Below are 21,626 nucleotides of genomic sequence, written 5' to 3'. Positions count from 1 at the left end.
CTAAATCTAGCCTCAGCCTTAAGCCAGGCCTCATGAAAGATTGTCCCTCTGACTAAAATATTCACCAAAAATACAAATTTCACCCGAATCCAACGGGGACTGCTGTGTCTCGTTCAGCCGGTACAGGAGCACGTTTGGGGGAAATTTCGAGTCAATCGGTCCAAAGACCTGGAAGCTATTGAAAAAATCGGCCGAGGTTTTGATGAAAAATGGCCGCTTTTCCTTTAAAATATTCATGTAAAATACAAATTCCACCAGAATCCAACCAAAACTGGCGAGCCTCATTCCACCGGTGAGGAGGACATGCGTGATCAATTTGGAGTCAATCGGTCAAAAGACGACCGTGGTCCGCAACCCCAGCCCCTTAACCCTAACCCTAGTCCTAACAGCAGCCTTAAGCCAGCCTCATTTAAAATGGCCCCTTTCACTAAAATATTCACCAAAAATACAAATTCCACCCGAATCCAACGGGGACTGCTGTGTCTCGTTCAGCCAGTATAGGAGCACGTGTGGGAGAAGTTTCGAGTCAATCGGTCCAAAGACCTGGAAGCTATTGAAATAAATCGGCGGGGTATATTTTCGTGAAAAATGGTCTTTTCTTTAAAATATTCATGTAAAATACAAATTCCACCGGAATCCAACCAAAACTGGCGACCCTGCTTACACCAGTGAGGAGGACATGGCTGATCGATTTCGAGTCAATCGGTCCAGCCAATCACTAACCCTAACCCTAACCCTAGCCTCAGCCTTGAGCCAGGCCTCATGAAAGATTGTCCCTCTGACTAAAATATTCACCAAAAATACAAATTTCACCCGAATCCAACGGGGACTGCTGTGTCTCGTTCAGCCGGTACAGGAGCACGTTTGGGGGAAATTTCGAGTCAATCGGTCCAAAGACCTGGAAGCTATTGAAAAAATCGGCCGAGGTTTTGATGAAAAATGGCCGCTTTTCCTTTAAAATATTCATGTAAAATACAAATTCCACCAGAATCCAACCAAAACTGGCGAGCCTCATTCCACAGGTGAGGAGGACATGCGTGATCAATTTGGAGTCAATCGGTCAAAAGACGACCGTGGTCCGCAACCCCAGCCCCTTAACCCTAACCCTAGTCCTAACAGCAGCCTTAAGCCAGCCTCATTTAAAATGGCCCCTTTCACTAAAATATTCACCAAAAATACAAATTCCACCCGAATCCAACGGGGACTGCTGTGTCTCGTTCAGCCAGTATAGGAGCACGTGTGGGAGAAGTTTCGAGTCAATCGGTCCAAAGACCTGGAAGCTATTGAAATAAATCGGCGGGGTATATTTTCGTGAAAAATGGTCTTTTCTTTAAAATATTCATGTAAAATACAAATTCCACCGGAATCCAACCAAAACTGGCGACCCTGCTTACACCAGTGAGGAGGACATGCCTGATCGATTTCGAGTCAATCGGTCCAGCCAATCACTAACCCTAACCCTAACCCTAGCCTCAGCCTTGAGCCAGGCCTCATGAAAGATTGTCCCTCTGACTAAAATATTCACCAAAAATACAAATTTCACCCGAATCCAACGGGGACTGCTGTGTCTCGTTCAGCCGGTACAGGAGCACGTTTGGGGGAAATTTCGAGTCAATCGGTCCAAAGACCTGGAAGCTATTGAAAAAATCGGCCGAGGTTTTGATGAAAAATGGCCGCTTTTCCTTTAAAATATTCATGTAAAATACAAATTCCACCAGAATCCAACCAAAACTGGCGAGCCTCATTCCACCGGTGAGGAGGACATGCGTGATCAATTTGGAGTCAATCGGTCAAAAGACGACCGTGGTCCGCAACCCCAGCCCCTTAACCCTAACCCTAGTCCTAACAGCAGCCTTAAGCCAGCCTCATTTAAAATGGCCCCTTTCACTAAAATATTCACCAAAAATACAAATTCCACCCGAATCCAACGGGGACTGCTGTGTCTCGTTCAGCCAGTATAGGAGCACGTGTGGGAGAAGTTTCGAGTCAATCGGTCCAAAGACCTGGAAGCTATTGAAATAAATCGGCGGGGTATATTTTCGTGAAAAATGGTCTTTTCTTTAAAATATTCATGTAAAATACAAATTCCACCGGAATCCAACCAAAACTGGCGACCCTGCTTACACCAGTGAGGAGGACATGCCTGATCGATTTCGAGTCAATCGGTCCAGCCAATCACTAACCCTAACCCTAACCCTAGCCTCAGCCTTGAGCCAGGCCTCATGAAAGATTGTCCCTCTGACTAAAATATTCACCAAAAATACAAATTTCACCCGAATCCAACGGGGACTGCTGTGTCTCGTTCAGCCGGTACAGGAGCACGTTTGGGGGAAATTTCGAGTCAATCGGTCCAAAGACCTGGAAGCTATTGAAAAAATCGGCCGAGGTTTTGATGAAAAATGGCCGCTTTTCCTTTAAAATATTCATGTAAAATACAAATTCCACCAGAATCCAACCAAAACTGGCGAGCCTCATTCCACCGGTGAGGAGGACATGCGTGATCGATTTGGAGTCAATCGGTCAAAAGACGACCGTGGTCCGCAACCCCAGCCCCTTAACCCTAACCCTAGCCCTAACAGCAGCCTTAAGCCAGCCTCATTTAAAATGGCCCCTTTCACTAAAATATTCACCAAAAATACAAATTTCACCCGAATCCAACGGGGACTGCTGTGTCTCGTTCAGCCAGTATAGGAGCACGTGTGGGAGAAGTTTCGAGTCAATCGGTCCAAAGACCTGGAAGCTATTGAAATAAATCGGCGGGGTATATTTTCATGAAAAATGGTCTTTTCTTTAAAATATTCATGTAAAATACAAATTCCACCGGAATCCAACCAAAACTGGCGACCCTGCTTACACCAGTGAGGAGGACATGCCTGATCCATTTCGAGTCAATCGGTCCAGCCAATCACTAACCCTAACCCTAACCCTAACCCTAGCCTCAGCCTTGAGCCAGGCCTCATGAAAGATTGTCCCTCTGACTAAAATATTCACCAAAAATACAAATTTCACCCGAATCCAACGGGGACTGCTGTGTCTCGTTCAGCCGGTACAGGAGCACGTTTGGGGGAAATTTCGAGTCAATCGGTCCAAAGACCTGGAAGCTATTGAAAAAATCGGCCGAGGTTTTGATGAAAAATGGCCGCTTTTCCTTTAAAATATTCATGTAAAATACAAATTCCACCAGAATCCAACCAAAACTGGCGAGCCTCATTCCACCGGTGAGGAGGACATGCGTGATCGATTTGGAGTCAATCGGTCAAAAGACGACCGTGGTCCGCAACCCCAGCCCCTTAACCCTAACCCTAGCCCTAACAGCAGCCTTAAGCCAGCCTCATTTAAAATGGCCCCTTTCACTAAAATATTCACCAAAAATACAAATTCCACCCGAATCCAACGGGGACTGCTGTGTCTCGTTCAGCCAGTATAGGAGCACGTGTGGGAGAAGTTTCGAGTCAATCGGTCCAAAGACCTGGAAGCTATTGAAATAAATCGGCGGGGTATATTTTCATGAAAAATGGTCTTTTCTTTAAAATATTCATGTAAAATACAAATTCCACCGGAATCCAACCAAAACTGGCGACCCTGCTTACACCAGTGAGGAGGACATGCCTGATCGATTTCGAGTCAATCGGTCCAGCCAATCACTAACCCTAAGCCTAGCCTCAGCCTTAAGCCAGGCCTCATGAAAGATTGTCCCTCTGACTAAAATATTCACCAAAAATACAAATTTCACCCGAATCCAACGGGGACTGCTGTGTCTCGTTCAGCCGGTACAGGAGCACGTTTGGGGGAAATTTCGAGTCAATCGGTCCAAAGACCTGGAAGCTATTGAAATAAATCGGCGGGGTATATTTTCGTGAAAAATGGTCTTTTCTTTATATATTCATGTAAAATACAAATTCCACCGGAATCCAACCAAAACTTGCGACCCTGCTTACACCAGTGAGGAGGACATGCCTGATCGATTTCGAGTCAATCGGTCCAGCCAATCACTAACCCTAACCCTAACCCTAACCCTAGCCTCAGCCTTAAGCCAGGCCTCATGAAAGATTGTCCCTCTGACTAAAATATTCACCAAAAATACAAATTTCACCCGAATCCAACGGGGACTGCTGTGTCTCGTTCAGCCGATACAGGAGCACGTTTGGGGGAAATTTCGAGTCAATCTGTCCAAAGACCTGGAAGCTATTGAAAAAATTGGCCGAGGTTTTGATGAAAAATGGCCGCTTTTCCTTTAAAATATTCATGTAAAATACAAATTCCACCAGAATCCAACCAAAACTGGCGAGCCTCATTCCACCGGTGAGGAGGACATGCGTGATCAATTTGGAGTCAATCGGTCAAAAGACGACCGTGGTCCGAAACCCCAGCCCCTTAACCCTAACCCTAGCCCTAACAGCAGCCTTAAGCCAGCCTCATTTAAAATGGCCCCTTTCACTAAAATATTCTGGAAAAACGTAATGTTTTTACTTTTTCTGTAAAGAAAGAAGTTCCTCCATTGAGATGTTTTGCGCGTGTGTTGAACTGACAAGGATTTAGCCGCTGTGCACCGTGTTATTCCGAAGGAGATGTAAGTTACTTCGCCTTTCTTTTGTTGTGGCTAGCGCTAGCTGATTATTCATTAAGGTGTTAAGAAAAATGTTTTGTTGACCTGTTAAAGGATGCTGTAATTTAAAGAGTCCATTTCACTTGAAGAGTTTTAAAGGTGATTTTGATTTGATTTGAGGTGTGTTGAAAACTCACACAAGAATTAATTCATTAAAGGGACCACAGTGTATGTTAAATAGGATCTAATATTAGCTTAGCTTAGTAGGTTTAAAAGCTGATCTTAAAACAGATATGAAATTGGTCAAGCTAATGCTCAAATTCAAATTTCTGCAAACTGCTTTGTGTAAGTGATTTGGGAAGCCTATAAGTCTTGTTGGAGTGCTTCAGCTGTGATCTTTGAACACAGTTTCTGATCATATTTGTGATATATTTATTCTCTTTCTACGCCCCCGTTATCACCGCAGAGATAGGGCTCGTCTCGACCACAAGTATGACCTGATGTACGCCAAGAGGGCCTTCGTCCACTGGTCCATCGGAGAGGGGATGGAGGAGGGAGAGTTCTCAGAGGCCAGAGAGGACAAAGCTGGAGGAGAAGGATTACAAAGAGGTGGGAACCGACAGTGTCAGGGAGGAGGATGAAGGCGAGGAGTACTAGGCTGCTGAAACATCTGCACAGGAAAGACCGCTGGGCTGCATTATCACCAAGGGCTGAGACTGAGACCACAGGCTGCAGGACTGCACCAGGGGCTGAGACTGAGGCCACAGGCTGGACATCAGCAGGAGACTGAGTGGCAGGCTGCTAAAAACAACAGCATTATGACGTGTGCTGTAACAGCAACAGCATAGCAGCAATGTAAACAGATATGCGAGATGTAACTTTTCTAATGCTCACCTTAACAGTGTGAAATCCACAACTACAGGCCATGGACCCTCTAAAGAGGGTGGTCTGTCCACGGGCCTGCATGGGGCATTTCTCAATCTGAAACAATCAGAATTGTATTCAGCCTGGAGTTAGGGCCTGGTCAAAGTAGCAATACAACAATTTAAAAGTACTCCACAGCAGGTAAAAGTCCTGCATTCACAATCTGGCTAAAGTAAAAGAGCAGTATTATGAGCTAAAAGTACCAAACGTAAAACTCTGGCCTTGTGATTGATATATTATTAGACAATTTATCATTAGATTACTAATATGGAATCAAGTCTGTTGTAGCTGTTATCACTTATTACTTATACTACTAGGTAGTTTCATCCAGTGGTTCCCAACACAGGATAAATCTGAGGAGTGCTGAGATTATTAATGTGGTAGAAAATAAGACAAAAAGTTCTGCTGCACAAATATTTATTATTTTTCCAGAACTTTTAAGAGGGGAAATGTTTGGTAATAACTCATGGTCACGAATAATTAAATTCATGCAAACTTTACCTTTTTGGATAAATATGAAATGCATGTTAGCATTAGCGTAAAACACCGATCTATGCCAGAGTAACCCTCTCAGAGCACCTAGCGTGGCCTTCTGTGTGTTAAATGTTACCAAATCGTTTGTCGGTCCTCCATAAAGCTGTTTATAGTTTCTGGTCACCCATATCTAGGTAATTATTAATTCAGTTATCGCTTGTTCCATTATTAAAGTGCTAAACTGGGATGGTTACATAAGATCGATACCTGGAAATGAGCACCGAGGAGCATGTCCTGGGAAATCATTATAGACCAAATCTAATCTGGTTTTTCATTTTCAGTATAACAGGCTATAATGTTATCCTTGGAGTGCCACACTGAAAAGACCTCATTGTGGTCTCCAAGTTCTGCTTTTTACTGCTAAATTACTGGAATGTTTTCTGCACTGCTTCTTTAATTGTTTTTTCAGCTGCGGTTGCTGTTGTTGCTTCGGAAGACTACCCAGTTCTCCTGTTGATATAAACAAGCTTTTGTGGCTGCTGTGAAAATCTTGAAACACATTACTTCTTGTGTGCCCTGCAGAATTTATACAAAGTGAGCATTTGAAATGATGCAGAGCAAGAATGACTGTTATCTAACTATAAAGCATGCAATCTCTATTTGTCTGTCTGTCTGTAACACTCATATCTCAAGAAACGTTCATCAGATCTGCTTCATACTTGGCAGAGATGTTGCTAAAGACCAAAGGAAGTGCAGTGCCGAATTTGGTGCAATGTGGACACAATATTTCATATATTTTTTTAAATAAACAGTAAAACACTGCTCAGTGCAGCAGATGGGGGCTTCAGTACTCTGGCCTCATGGCTGTGCGGACTGACAGGCTTACATGTGATCCTTCTCAAGTGACGTCATGGGGACGCATAAATAGAGATAAGATAAGCGTTGTACAACAACTTGCTGTGGTAACTGTAAGAAACGGAAACATTTAAATGAATCTGCATGAGTGGGGAGACGTGGTCAGCGTGGGTTTTCTGTTCTGTTCAGCACGATCAAATCTGACATTCATACGAGGCAAAATAATGACTAGACACCTAGATAGTTAAATTACTTTTCTCTTTATAGGATGCTGCATTTATTACTCCTCTTATCTTTCTACTTGTGTCTCCATTACTGAATTGCAGTAGTAGCCTCTGTACTTTAATGTTAATAAGCACTGAGACTTGTGCTACAGGTAGCTCATTCTGGGGCCGAACCATGTGATTTATAGTTTTGTACCTCTTATAAAAATGTGAAAGTTTTGCCAAATACATAGTATTTAAAACTACAAAGATGTTGCCCTCTAAGACATGCAACATATGACCAGCAGATGTCAGTACAGTGCTGAGTTTAGATCAAACGTGTAGCAAAGATCATCAGAGGCAAATATTGGCAGATGCAGGGTGCTCACCAACACCTGTACACCCAGTAAAGAAGCATCCGATGGCTGTTTTGTTCTAAAATAAAGTCTGTCAGTGGGAGTAAATCACCTGAAGTCAAGTAGTGGACAATCTCTAACAAAAGCAGAGTGTTTGTGGGTGTTATTATGTTGTCTGCTGATATTTTGTGTAACCTGCTATTCGTAGCAAGCACTCACCAATGTCCACACTGCTTTAAAACCCTAGTTTTATCCCACTGAGATTAATTAGTGAAGGAGTGCAGTCTTCTCTTTCTTCAGAGCTCTCTGCCTGCTACAGAGTTTTGCTAGCTTGCATGTTAACTACGCCTCAGCAGCCCAAGTATTTGTTCCCCGCTCCTTTGCTGACATTTGCATCATGTCTATTCATGAGCTGCTCGTAAGATATAGAGACAAGACCTGTCTTCGCTTCGGCCCTGTGCGCAAAAACACAGGATGTGTGTGCAGTGTGTGTGTGTGTGTGTGTCGGGGACAGAGAATCAAAGCGAACATCACGGGCTGTTTCTTCATAGTGATGGATGAAAGCACTAATGCTTTGGGATGAGATAGGCAGGCCGTTATGTTGCACTCAGACACAAGCTTACAACATCTCAATATCTGTAACCTCGATGATAGCACCTTAAAGTTTGTTTTGGGAACATGCACCGCTGAGCTAAGAGAATATTCTTGGTGATTACAGCTGATTTTAGTTATCTGTTCCTTTTTTACCTATCCCGACATGCTCTCCTCTGTAGATTGCGACTGACTGTACTGTATATAAACACACATTCAGCCAAAGGGTACATCACCAGACAGTTTGCATCTAATTTTATGAGCACACTAACAGTTCATTTCAGCATTGGATTCTTTTTATGAGATGCAGTAAACTTAAGAGAGTGCATGTGGTGAGCAAGAAGCTGTGTCAACATCTGGACAGACGGCAAAGCTGAGGGTTAGGGGCAAGTTTTTTGGGGCACACATTCCTAAGGGGCCTTAGGTTCTCATGGGTCGGTGGGTTTTCACTTAAATGTCTGCTGGTGCTGCATTGACATGTGAGTGAGTGTGCGTCTGTGACTGGGTTTACAAGACGTGAAATGTTTAAGTTGTACTTACATTTATTTAAAACAAAAGGCACAAGCCAAATTCACTGAGATATGAATTATTAGTTGGACATTTTGGGAAATATTTTGCATACTGTAGAATTCAGCCATTTTTTAAAAACTTTTTTTCCCACAAACTGGCAACTCCCAAGACTGTTAATCACTGACGAAACACAGACACCACATGATACCAACGCCGTTGTACTATTGGCTCACAAACCTTGTTCGAAGCTGGAACCACCTGTCAGAATTCTTACACAAAGATAAACAAAACAAAATGACTGATTCACAATGTTTTTAGGAAAATAGATGTAGATGTATTATTTCTAAAAGAAAAATGATTTTTCTGCATAAAAATGTTATCATAATGACCTTTAACATCATATTAGTAAGATTAATGGTCCGAGCACTGAACCCTGTGGAATGCCACACGTGACCACTTCATCAATATTGAATATGACACTGAATATGATAACTTAAGATTCAAGCCATTTAACTACAAGGTTATCACTGCCGGTAGTGTCAAATTTATATCATAGCATTATTATTTTTACCTAATTGGATTCCTTTTGAAGGTCAAGGTGCTTTTTTTTAAGTGACTGATTGTATTGAGAGTAAAACCAATCATTTGACTCAAGCCATGTAGGTCCTGTGACATTACAATGCAGCTTTCCTTCACAAACATTCCACTCAATCTTTGAGTTCCTGTGTCATTATGGTGCCCCGAGGTGTTAAACAATCATGCAGTGACAAAAAGCAGCAACCAATAATTTTGTCAAGTTAAAGGTCAGTTCTCCTGTTTCTGCTGAGAGATCGGTGGATGCTCATTGGTGGCCAGGACAAGCCTGTCCTGCGGCACTGGTGAATTCTTCAAATGAGGTGCTTAAGTTCCCCCATATGCAAATCTGTAGTGCTTTACTTGTGCTGCTTTTGCATGTTTGGACATGGCATTTCAGTGCTCCTAAAGTAAAATGCCAACAAAATAGCTCTACTTTTCGCCGGATGTGTTGACACCCTGGAGTATCAGAAGGCGAACGGTTCCCCGTCTCATCAGACATGCTGGTTATGACCTGTGTAAAGACCTCAATACAATGAAAATCAATACGGAGCAGCTGCCAAACTCACAACATCGGAGGCTTGAGAGGAAGCAGAAGGGAGAGACTTTTGGCATTCCTTCACTAAGCCTTTATCTTCAAAAATGTAGAAGAAACAACAGCATGTTAGCCAACACAGAGCACAATACACCTCCCACACAAGAGCAGTATAAAAGCAGTAACAACGGTGGCAGCAACATGTGTAAAACCATCAGCGGTACTGACAGCAACAAATCCCAAACACAAATAGCAAAGCCCTCCTCCCCCACAGTGCAAACTAACTCCCCCTCCTCCTCCCCCGCTGCCTCCAGACACTTTTGAAGCATCGGTATCATTTCTCAAGCTGCAAAACATGAACAGAACCCAGAGGCACTCGAAGATCGTTTCCCGTAAACAAAGTCATCACGCGGCACATCAGGAGGCCCAGAACCTCTCACCTTCCTCCCACGGGTCGGCCAAATAGCAAAATGGAAAATTAAACAGTTGTTTCACGGGCTAGAAAGAAGAAGAAAAAAAAAACACTTCCAAGAAATTCTCAATTTTAAAACAAATCATAGTTTAAACAAGACAGTGGTGACAAAAAAGTGTGTCTGCTCTTGTGCCCAAAACTATTTGGTAACCTTGACACCATCCTCTGCTTTAAATCTCCAGACAATCTAATTAAAGGTAGCCACCGCTCTCCTCTTAACCTTGGAGAATTGTGGCTCTTTGTCCCTCTGATGATACCTACTGACATCCTGCAAGACCTGGAGGGTTTTCACAAGGGCAGAGAAGCAGACAGCCTCCATTCCTCGAGAGAAAGAGATTGTTCTGTTATCGATTGTACTTTTAACAATTGAGGGAAAGTGGCATTCTAACAGAACTGGTGACACGGATCCTGTGATTGAGGGATGGAGACCTTTGAGAGCTTGACAACCAAGAGGGCCATCCAGGTAGGTCTGGTCGAAGCTTCATGGGATTCTTGATGAGGTTTTTGCTGCTGTCGCAACAAGTAGATGATGAGTGTCTGATATTTTTTAGGGAATAGCACTCAGTCTATCTGGCCCAGTCTCAGATTATCTCACTCTTGTGCTAAAATGCTGTTTTTGCTTGTATCTTCACACACCGAGCGGCTCATTAAGGGCAATAAATGTGCTACCCAAAATACAGATGTTTGTTTGTTGTTTTTTTCCTGTAGCTCTTGAGAGCCTTAAGTGGTTTCGAATTTGCAATTACATCCCAATCTCTCTTAACCCAAACAGCCACCCACAGCAATTTCCTTGCAAATTCTTTCCATCCACTCACTTAATGGATACAACTTGCAAAGATGCAAAAATCAAATTTATAAAATTAAGAATAAGAGGCCCGGGTTAGGGGTTAAAGCTGAAATCTTCACTTTAGCTAAAAGCATTAGCATGTAACTCTGTTTTGCTGTGAAGGACTACGAAACTTCACTCGCCTGTCTGACTGAATTTCCTTTTTTTGGTAGAACTTATAAGGTAAATGGACTTCCATTTCTATAGCACCTTTTTCCAGTCTACACGTTCATACACTGCAAGGTGCCAACTGCTCATCAGGAGCAATTTGGGGTTCAGTATCTTGCTCAAGGATGCTTTGAGACGCAGCTGGGGGAGCTGGAGATTTGAAAAGCCACCTTCTGATTGCTAGACGACCCGCGCTATCTCCTGAGCTACAGCCACCCCACAAGGTGTACCAAAGGTGCAACATGTAAGAATTGGCCGCCTGTCACATTCATCCTCCCAACAAAAGATGGCATAAGAGTAATCGCTAACTGCTTCTAGCTGTAGCTGCCGCTACTTTTAGCACATTTAGCAATGCAGCTAGCGATCTGGACCGTGAGCTTGGAGCACCAGGGGAGTGGTGCTGTTGTTTACCGGAAGGATGGGCGGGTTAGCCGGTTAGCATGCTAACTTCATGCTAACTAGACGTCTCTAATAGCAAACGTGATGTTTCTTCACACCTTGCTGATAATTTTAGTTAATTTTTGATTTTTTTTTAACTTAAATTTGTGCATACTGCAGCTTTAAGTGTTGTGAAACCAAAACAATGAGCTAAAAGATGCTAAAACGCTCCATGGAGGTGAGGTGCGGGTTTGACATTGGAAATTACAGCTTATCCACTATGCACTTAACCTCCAGCATCCCTTTTAAAAAACATTGCTACTGAGACTCATCTAATCCATTGAGTGTCTCCCCTCCTTGCAGCCATGGATGTGAAGCCTATTTGTGCTGGCGTGTACAGTGACAGTCGTGAGTTGAATGGAGAGAGAGAGAGAGTGTGTACGTGTGAGTGTGTGTGTGTGTGAGAGAGAGAGAGTGTGTATGTGTGAAGAAGAGAGAGAAAGAGAGAGAGAGAGAGAGAGAGAGAGAGAGAGAGAGGTCCTCAGTTGCCTTAGCAGCAGCAGCTTCATTCCTTCACAGTCCGGTGCTGTGCGCGGTGCGTTCACGGGACTTCCCTCTCGCCGCTCCACGTTAATTAACCTGTCACAGCGCGCTTTTTCTCCAGGCTCCAGATTTGTAAAATTGCACACTCCAGTTTGGCCTTTCTCCAACTTTCCCAACGCCGCCCTCCCACTTCTCCCGCTGTTATGAAGAAAAAGACGCGTTGATTCTCCAGTTTTCATGTCATTTTACGCGCAGTAGACGTCGCCAGAAGAGGAGGATGGCTCTGCAGGCTCTGCTGAATGTGAGCGCGGTGGAGGTGTCAGCAGCGGACTGCGTGGAGCAGGGGAACCTCAGCGTGGAAGTAAGCGGCTACAACATCAGCTGCGCGAACAGCTCCGTGATCTCCAGACCGAGCAACAAAGTCAGAGGTAGGATTTCCTCTTCTTCTTTTTGTGCAGCGCGCTGCCTGTCATTGAGTAGCCAAAACAGATGTGTAAAATGCTTCAGGTGGCATTCCATCAGCCAGAAGGCAACATCTGGATGCAAACATCTGGGCTTGAAAGAAAAAAGGTGTTACACTTTATTGTGTTTTAGTTTACATCTGAAAATGAATATTCCCTTCAAAATAAAAGCATCAACCTTCAAAAAGATGAGAAAGAGGAGTCAGCTCTCATTTCACCTGGATGATGTTGTTTCTCATTACAAGCTACCACCTTTGATTGATCACCTCCATCCCTGGATGCACTCTTCCCCCCTAACCATCACCGATTTGCTCGTTTTCACTTCCCACCTGATCACTGTGTTTACTATCGAATGATTTGCAATCAGGAGTTTTGTTTAAATCAAGCCCCTCATGTGGCCTCATTGTGTGCAATCCATCACAGAGCGAGCCCAATTTACTGCTGCTGCTCTCTCAGTCAATAACGCCACAATCAGCATGAGGAGCACATCAGTGTGGAGGCTACAGTTTGGATTCTGAATGTTTATTTGCCCCGGCTTATGATTCTCTAAATGCAGAGGAGATTATCCCCACGGCAGGAGAAGAAGAGATAAGGGCCCCCCCGAGCTGTGTCTTGTACGAGGACACCAGTAGGAAAATAAGGGCTGATTGGGTAATGAGGTCTGGACGTGGGAGGAAGCAAGGACGTGCGCAAGCCCGGGATAAAGTTGCTGGAGGAACAGACGCAAAGGGCGTAGGCTGGGTATCAAAAGGAAAGAATCAAAATCAAGTAAAATTACTCTAACAGCTGTAGTGAATTATGGGATGGAAAGGCTTGAAAATGCCCATGAAACCCTCTAAAACATTTTATAAGAGTTTTGTGTTCTAGTGCATATTTAATTCTTGGGCTTCATCAGTGAGTCGAACCACAGTCAGCATCACGTCCATTGAAATTCAACTGGCTGTACCGAAGCGTTCACTTATCTGAAAGGTGAAATTTGAGGTACAGGATTTAAATGATAAAAGTTGTTCCAGTGTATATGAGGTTCTTCTTCCCAGTTCTTCCACGCCTGGGGCAATTTTCAATGCAAAATGTCGTGGCCAGATCCATTTTTGATGAGGCGCAATCGCAAGACAGTGAGGGAGAGCATGCTGAGCACCAGGAGACACGTCAGACATCCAGGTACATGTGAGGGTGTGAGAGGATCACTGTAATAGGGCCATGCCAGTAAGATGGGGTGAGGAGAAAGAAAGGTGCAGCGGACTGTGGCGGTCCATCGTCCGAGCTTGCCCACTCCTCTAAAGGGTTAAATACTTGCAAATACTGACTCAAATTTGCAAAATCTAATCTTTAAATTTTTACTTTCCATGATGAATAGAATACCGAGTCATAATCACCTCGATAGATCTTAGTGTTGAGCTGAAGACGTAAAATACACAAGTAACAAGAAACCACACCTGCAATAATGTGTCAGTTGTCTTTAAAGTCGCCTCCAGTCATTAGTGTGTCTTTCTTCCTCTCTTCCTGAATGTTTGAGTTTCACTGTGTAGAATGATCTATGTGCAGAAGGCTGTTTTCACTTTCATCGCTCAAAGTGTACATTTCTCTCTGAATGTAGGAGGGCGGGCCGACAAGCACGATTTGTGACATCACAAATAATTTCGGAGGTCATATTATATTATCATATTCCAACCCAGCTGCTAGGATAAATGTCGGACGTGTACGTTTTTAGAAACCATGGATATGTTGAAACGTTAGGGTCAATTTTCTGCTTTATGTTGTGACACCCGGGCCTGGGTAGTAACGGAATACATGTAACAGCATTACGTAATTATGAAACAAAAAAGCTTAACTGTATTCCGGTAAAGCTACGGGAAAAAAATGTTTTGTTGCCACAAACGCTGCTGGACATTTTCCCCGAGGTCTCCTTAAAAATATCCAGTGGTGTCACACTTACAAATGTTGAAACGCAGTCTTGAACTGTGGTCACTGGCTTGGCAACCTTCTCTCCCGTCACTCGCCTCCATCCCCTTGCAGTATTTTAAGGATTTTAATGAGACGATTCGACTCTTTTCCGTGTCAGACACACATTAGAGCATGTTTATGTATGCCTTAATGCATGTGTGGAGCGGATCTTTAACATTTAAAACAATTAACAAGTTTGAAATTGATTTGTGGTTAGTTAAATGACCATATTTTACACCCTTCAGGTACGTGCTGATGTATGAGGGGGGGGTTCAGGTTCGTACAACAGCCCCTCAAAATGTCCATCCTGATCCCTTTTTTAATTTCTTTTTCTCCACATGCCGCTGCTGCAGTATCAAGAAATTGCAAATCTTCCCCCACTAAATAATTCACATCCATTCCTCCTTCTGTGCTGCATTACTTTTATTGACCTTATACAGGAGGCATGCTGTAACGTCGGCAGCAGTATAGGCTCAACTACCCGGAGAGCAATCAAGTGCTGCTGGGCGTGTTCGGTGTTCGACTGAGAGAAATGTCCTGCAGACAGATTGCTCATTCCCTCCCTCACACTTTCAAGGCGAGGCACACACATACACACAAACAAGTCTTCATTTTATTTACCTAAATCCTTAGTGGAGCTATTCCTCCTCCACTGTCTCCCTTAAGGCTGAGGGAGAGCAATAGAGCCTGATTATGCAGCTGTATTGTTGCCCTCAGATGTGATACTCCTGCGCCGGGACAGGAAATTAAAGCTCCAGCCCACCTTCCATTTGGGGAATTACCACTGTCCGATGCATTGAATTGGAGATTTTTTTTCCTTCACTTGCAAAAGGACGGAAAAGGAAAAGGACTTCTGATAAGAAATACTGTGCTCTGGTTTGAATCTTTTGTTGATTATATTGGAAAAATGTGCATAAATCACACATTTTGAGCAAAAAATCTAAACTTTTTCCTAAAACTTAAAGGTGCATTTTGTTGTTTTGGGGAAGAGAATTTAATTGGAAAAGAAAGATCTTCATTGCCTCATTTTTATGCCTAAACAAACTAAATAAACAAACTCTCTTTGTTTTCATGACTGAATAAACTGAATAAACAAACTGACCTTAAAGGACAACACAATTTATACCGTTTAACTTTGTTTATATGTGGTGGACCCTGCCACCTTTCTAAATTCAAACAGTGTTCTTGGGATCATTTCTTCCTCCGAGAACAGCTTGTTTATTCAGTTATAGAAACAATAAATATTTTGAGTTTGTATGATAAACTCATTAATATTGTAAACCAACTATGTAGTGGCCCTTGAAACTTTTAAATATTGATATATTGAACTACAAGCTAGGGCTGCAACCATCAAGTGTTTTCATTTTTGATTAATCTGCGTATCAATCAGTCATCAAATGTCTTGTTTTTGTCTGACGCAGTGAAAAACCTTAAGATATTCATTTTTTACATCACACGAGATAAAGAAAAGCAGCAAATTTTCACAACAGAGAAGCTGAAACCAGGAAATGTTCGTCACTGTTCACGGAAAAAATGACAAAAATGACTTATTGATCATTTAAAAAGTAGGTGATTACTTTTCTTTTGAATGACTACTTGTTTTAAAGTGTTTCAGTTCACAGTACACAGTGTTTTAATTTCACAGAAGCGGTGACAGCATATTTGTCAAAACAAGTCTTAAGAAAGATGAGGAAATACATTTATGCATGTTTTGACACTGTGGGTTGGATCAGAGCAACGAGTATAAAACACTAAAGCAATAATTAGTGAAATGTTTAAATGAAACATTTCACTCATTTTGTTTCAAAACAAAAAGGACTGAGCTTCTGACGCAATGAAACACGTCTTTTACATTTGTTTTAACTTAGAGAATCATATAATTCTCAACATCTCTTTAAAATGGACACTTGTTTTCATTGTTGACCCAATTATTTTCAGTACTGATGAATCTGTCGATTGTTTTCTCAATTATTGCGTACAAAAACCAGCAAATGTTGAAATGTCTGGCCCAACATTCCTGTGCTTGTGGTCCAAAATAAAACAACACTACTCTGATGCTCAGTCTGGACCACTAGCTGCACGGCTAACTCAGCTAAGTAGCTAACGGCCGCTACAGTTAGTGGTTAATATTGTGATACGCTGCTCCCTGTTTGTTTTGAGTACGAATTCCACAGGTGGCCAATTATTACATATTGCACCTTTAACACGGAGAAGATTTAATAATTCATCAGTTGGTTTTCAAGGGCTGCAAACATTTCCTGACTAATGGGTGTAGATACTTAAATTTTAGACCTTTGTATATAATTTGGTCACACAGCTTTTAATGTATCTCAGAGCGACCTGAGACTGACGATCATATTTCAGACAATTACTTCACAGTATAGGCCGCTCCATTACACTGCTGCCCCCTTGCCTGAGCTGTTCCTCTTTTGTTTTCACTCCAGATAGACTAGAGTTTTTCAGCCTCCGTTCAACTCCGTGGGTGCAGTGAAAGGGCAAAGATACTGTGTGAGGTGAAAGAAACAGGAGCATGCAGGTGATCCGGAAAACAACAGGAAATTATTTGGCTGCTGATTTTGGTCCATTCACCAGTAAAGGTAGCAATTAGAGCTGCAGCAGGGGCTGTGACACACAGCTCACGGAGGCAATCAATGTACTATAAAACCGGAAGCGCTCCAATTTGTGTCAGTAACCGCACCGCTTCTCGGAGTCATAACTCAGTCAATTATATACACACAGACGTGATTCACATATTTTTAGATTCAGGTTGACTTACATTATCTGAGTATAACATGATCTCAGATGTACACTGCAAATAAATGTTCATATACACGCTTAGAGATCTGAGGACAAAAGTTGCTCCCGATTGACTGCAGAACTTGCCTTAGAATTATCATGTTTTTAAGTCTTCATCAGTGTCAATGTAATCCAGTGATGGCTGTCTGTAGATACATGGGTACATTGCAAACAGGAACCACTAATAGCTAATTCGGCACACTTTGATTGTATCCTGCATGGCAAAATATCATCATATCCTTTGGGATCTGTATTTATATGTTAATTCTGGAGACAGACTGTTTTCGTCTTCATGTCGGCAGCTGAAGGAGCAGCTGTAAAACTCCCACAGCATGAAAATGAAACACTGTGCGACACACATCACATTACAGTTAATCACTGGAGAGCAGTTCAGCTGAGACAGGGGCCCCGCTTATGTGGAGCAACATCTGTAGCTGCACCTTGGCTCGGCCCCGGACACTCTCCGCTCCCCGCTGATTCAAAGTGACATTTTGCTGAGCTCGGCCCGTCCTTTTGAGTGCTTGTGAGATAAGTTATCGTGAAGTGAATCTCATAAGCATAAAATGAACACTGGTTCAATTTTCAGAGAGGCCAAGCAGCGGCCTTGGGCTCCGGGTAAAATAGAAAAGACTTATTACTGCAGGGGAGCTCAGGAGTTTCTAATATCTAACCAATTTCAACAACAAGGTGTGCTGTAGAAGAAATTAGCCTCTTTTTCCCTTTGGGTTTGTACACGGCGATGCAGGCTGTCATAACATGATCGCGGTAATCAGAACAAATAATTGGAAAGGGTTGAAGCGACCTGGTGAGTCGGAACAAACACACAACGCAGGCGCTGTGATAGTGTTCAAACTATCCTCCATCCTGATAATGAGCTGCTGCCTCTGGTGCACAATCCCAGAGCCTAAAAAAAAACCTTCTGTGTTTTTAATAAAGAGAATCAATAAGAGATTATAGCCTTTTATCTCTTCAGTTCACTACACAAAATGGTGCATATGCCGCAGAGTGTGACAGCACACATAAAGATCCCATCAAACATGTGCGGCACTCACTCGACCATGCAACGGCATCGAGCTGTGATGCCCTCTGTCTGGACACCGGCTTGATTAACTCGCGGGGTTGGAGCTTTATGAGCTTATCTGGTGTCAGGTGGACTCAATTTCACTGTCGGTTAATCCTTAGTCATGTGACAAAGCAAAAACAGCCCTACTTTATAGGACTCCCTGTGCAACCGTACATAACAAGGAAGTTTAAAGGAGATTAATTATGCTCTATTCAGGGTCACAATTTTATTTTGGTTACTACTAGAATAGGTTTACATGCTCAAAAAGCACATGATACTGTCCATTGGTCCACTGTATTCCCCCTCTAATGCTCTGTTTTAGCTGTCTCTTCAAGGCCCCCACTGAATAATAAGTCTCCTCTGATTGGTCGGCTCACACACGCCTGAGCAAGCACCGCTAACAACAACAAAGCAGCTGTGCTGAATAACAAATTGTGGCGAACTAGCTGATATGCATTAATCATTAATGGTGACGTAGTGATGTCACAGAATAAAAGGCAGGGCTACTGATGAGGCGTTTCAGGAGCAGTGTTTTCTGTGGGAGAGAGGAGCTTCTGTTGACCTTTTTAACTAAAGGAAGAAACGTAAAATCATGATAAGCCTCTTAAATGATTATGAAACACATGCGCAGTAATTTTGTATTTTTACTCTGTGAAGTTTGATTCTCACGAAGTTCAGTCCTGAGAGAATTCAGTTAGTAATTGGACTGCATACGTGGCCCCTTTGGAAACACCGGTGCCTCGGTGCTGGCTCTGTTTACATAGTGATTTATGGGAATCGAGTGGCAAACACCTCGGCTGAATGTTTAATTCGATAAGGAAATCCCTTAAGATGCAGCACATCTACAAGGTGCTGGTTCCTGTGAGGAAACTCCTGTTTAATCAATTTCCACACGTTTTGGTCAGAATGGCTAATTTCATTACATTTAATGAGGAACTTAGTGGTCATTAAAACCTCCCTGTATTAATTATATTATGAAGGCCCTAAGAGGTTTGTTTGGGGGGCTGTTTGCCATGATTGACAGGAATCTCAGCCTGTTAACACTGATTTTACTAACACCTTTTTTGATACCACCAGAAAGGAAAAAAAGTCCAGAAACATTATTTTTTCCCCCTTTTCTTAATAAAAAACCTGCACACAGTGCTGGCACAGAAAGGTCACTGACCGCAAACCAACACATTTTTAATAATGTTGACATCCATGCAGCCTCGTGTTTAATTCAGCACTTTTTCAAAACAGAAGCTACTTGAAACTTTAATACATCACCCTGTCCGTGAACGTCTCTGCCTGAGTCAACAATGAAGACAACAACTCCCATGATCCCACACTCCTTCATAATGCCATCCAACTATGTCTTTTGTTGTCATTGTTTTAGCTGAGAGACTCCTTGTGGCAGATATGACGGACTGTGCATTTGATGCTCCTTTAATTTAGGAGACTGGACTTAATATGTGATAATATAAATATAGATATGATAATCGGTCGAACCATTGTATACAGTACAAACGTACATATACACAAACATCTTACCATAGTAACTGTTGTGCACTCTCGTTGGGAACATGGGAATTTAATTTACAGTGTGCAGCCAGCCTGGCAGTTGATCATTGGCAGGCATTTGGCTTTCTGTCATTGTGTTTGCAGAGACAGCAGCATGTATAGGGATTTACTGAATTTGTCACCCTTGGGAGAAGCTGCAGTGCAGCAAGTCTGCCTGTTTGTCTGCTGAACGCTTTACTTAAAATAGACGTGAGCTCACACCTACGGTCCATGTGCCATTGAGCTGATTGTTCCAGTGTCTTCCTCAAATTCACAGCATCGTGGCTCGTTTCTGTTCACGATTTCAAGTCAAAATGTTCACTTGAGAATCTTAAAAAATGCTAATGAGCATGTTAATGAGGCAGAGAGAGGTTCGTGTCTGGCGAGGCCTCGCGGGTAATTCGGTATGTGGTGAGCCTGTTTCATACACTGCAAACAAGCTCCCTCCAACTTCCAGAAATTTCAAGTTAATGCAGGATCAATATGATTCTCTCGCGGGATGGCACAGTGGAAACTAATTGAGTTTAATTGTGCTGACGGTTACAGTAACTCCCTTCATTACGGTGATAAAATGCGATACAGAGAACAGCTTCTGCACGTTGAGCATTATAGCTAAATTGCTGTCAAAACATTCAATCGCCGCCACTTTGTTCCGACTCCGGTGACGCGATGTGGAGCTAAAAAATGGTCAATAGGGGATACGATCCAAATACTTCAAAAAGCAAACTGGGATTTTGTCAAAAAGCCAACATGTGAAGGTTTATCCTTTCAGACGGATCCTGACACGAGGTGAAAACAGTCCCGGCACCCTGATCCTTATCTTTTGATTGAATCTGTTAGGATACAAGACATGTGTTAACGTTCAAAGAGAGAGGCAGCCAGCGTCTAGATTAGCCGTGACAAGCAACAGAAGAATGTCAGGAGTTGAAGACAGAGATATTAAGCGATCCGTGATGTAAGATAGTGATTTATTGCCAGTGTAGACACAAATCAGGCATTGGAAGCATTAGTCCACTCAGAGGAAACGTTTACACTGAGTATGTTTGTCGTGGTATATTCACAATTTGGAGTGTTTACTAGGAAAGACCGCAAAACGCAACCATTAATGGCTATAAGCAAACAGATGTTTATATGTAATAACCAGCAGGTCCTTGTGCTCGGGAAGCCTTTCAGAGAAAAATGAATCAATCTCAAAACACAGGCTTTATTTCAGCCAATGTTTTTCATGTGCTGTGTAGCGGAGGAACACCATAGAAGGTAAATCACAGCGAAAGGGCACAGACGAGTTCATGAGACTTCGAAGACGACATTGAGGAATGCACTGAGGTTAATTTACCTAGACGCTTTTGTCCTTTATATGGGAAAATGTTGATGAGGCAGCAGAGAAGTCAATCACTGATAAATTAGTTTATCGTGTCTCGTGTCTCCGTCCCTGATTGAAGAGAGACTCTCTGTAATAACAATGAAAATGTGAGTTTCATTAAATTTGAAATGTCTCAACAGGAAATTGCTCCGGGAAATGTGATCACATCGGACTGATTTGTGTGATATAATAGCTGTCAGACAGATGTCAGTGATGATGTGTCTGCACATTAAATCAGCATTACGTTGACGTGTGAAGCCAGTGCATTTTCCTCCTCATGAAACAGCAATTTATAAAAAATACATTATTAATTAATCGTGTATCATTTACGTCTACTCGCTAAGGCCGCTTCTTCTTCACTGCCGTCATTGTTGATGCATTGCCCACTATGTCGGCACATTACTGCCACCAGCTGCTGATCAGTGGAACAGCGTGAAACCAACAGCAGGGTGTGATTGCACAGGACAGGACTGAACGTAAACAAGCTTTGTCCATCTTTAAACTAT

General features: G+C 42.6%; 1 protein-coding gene across 1 annotated transcript in view; it reads left to right on the top strand.

The window, feature by feature from the left end:
* The first annotated feature begins 12,009 nt into the window (after positions 1 to 12,009).
* cckbra (cholecystokinin B receptor a) overlaps positions 12,010 to 21,626 on the top strand; it is a 38,328-nt gene continuing 28,711 nt past the window's right edge. Inside the window, exon 1 of the mRNA XM_084347701.1 lies at positions 12,010 to 12,382. Within this exon, the coding sequence (XP_084203827.1) occupies positions 12,232 to 12,382 (151 nt within the window). The 5' untranslated portion in view covers positions 12,010 to 12,231. The remainder of the gene's footprint in view (positions 12,383 to 21,626) is intronic.

The sequence above is a fragment of the Pagrus pagrus genome (assembly GCF_965226575.1).
Source record: "Pagrus pagrus genome assembly, chromosome: 24".
Taxonomy (NCBI): domain Eukaryota; kingdom Metazoa; phylum Chordata; class Actinopteri; order Spariformes; family Sparidae; genus Pagrus; species Pagrus pagrus.
The sequence above is the reverse complement of the archived record's forward strand: the minus strand, read 5'-3'. Positions and strand labels throughout refer to the sequence as shown.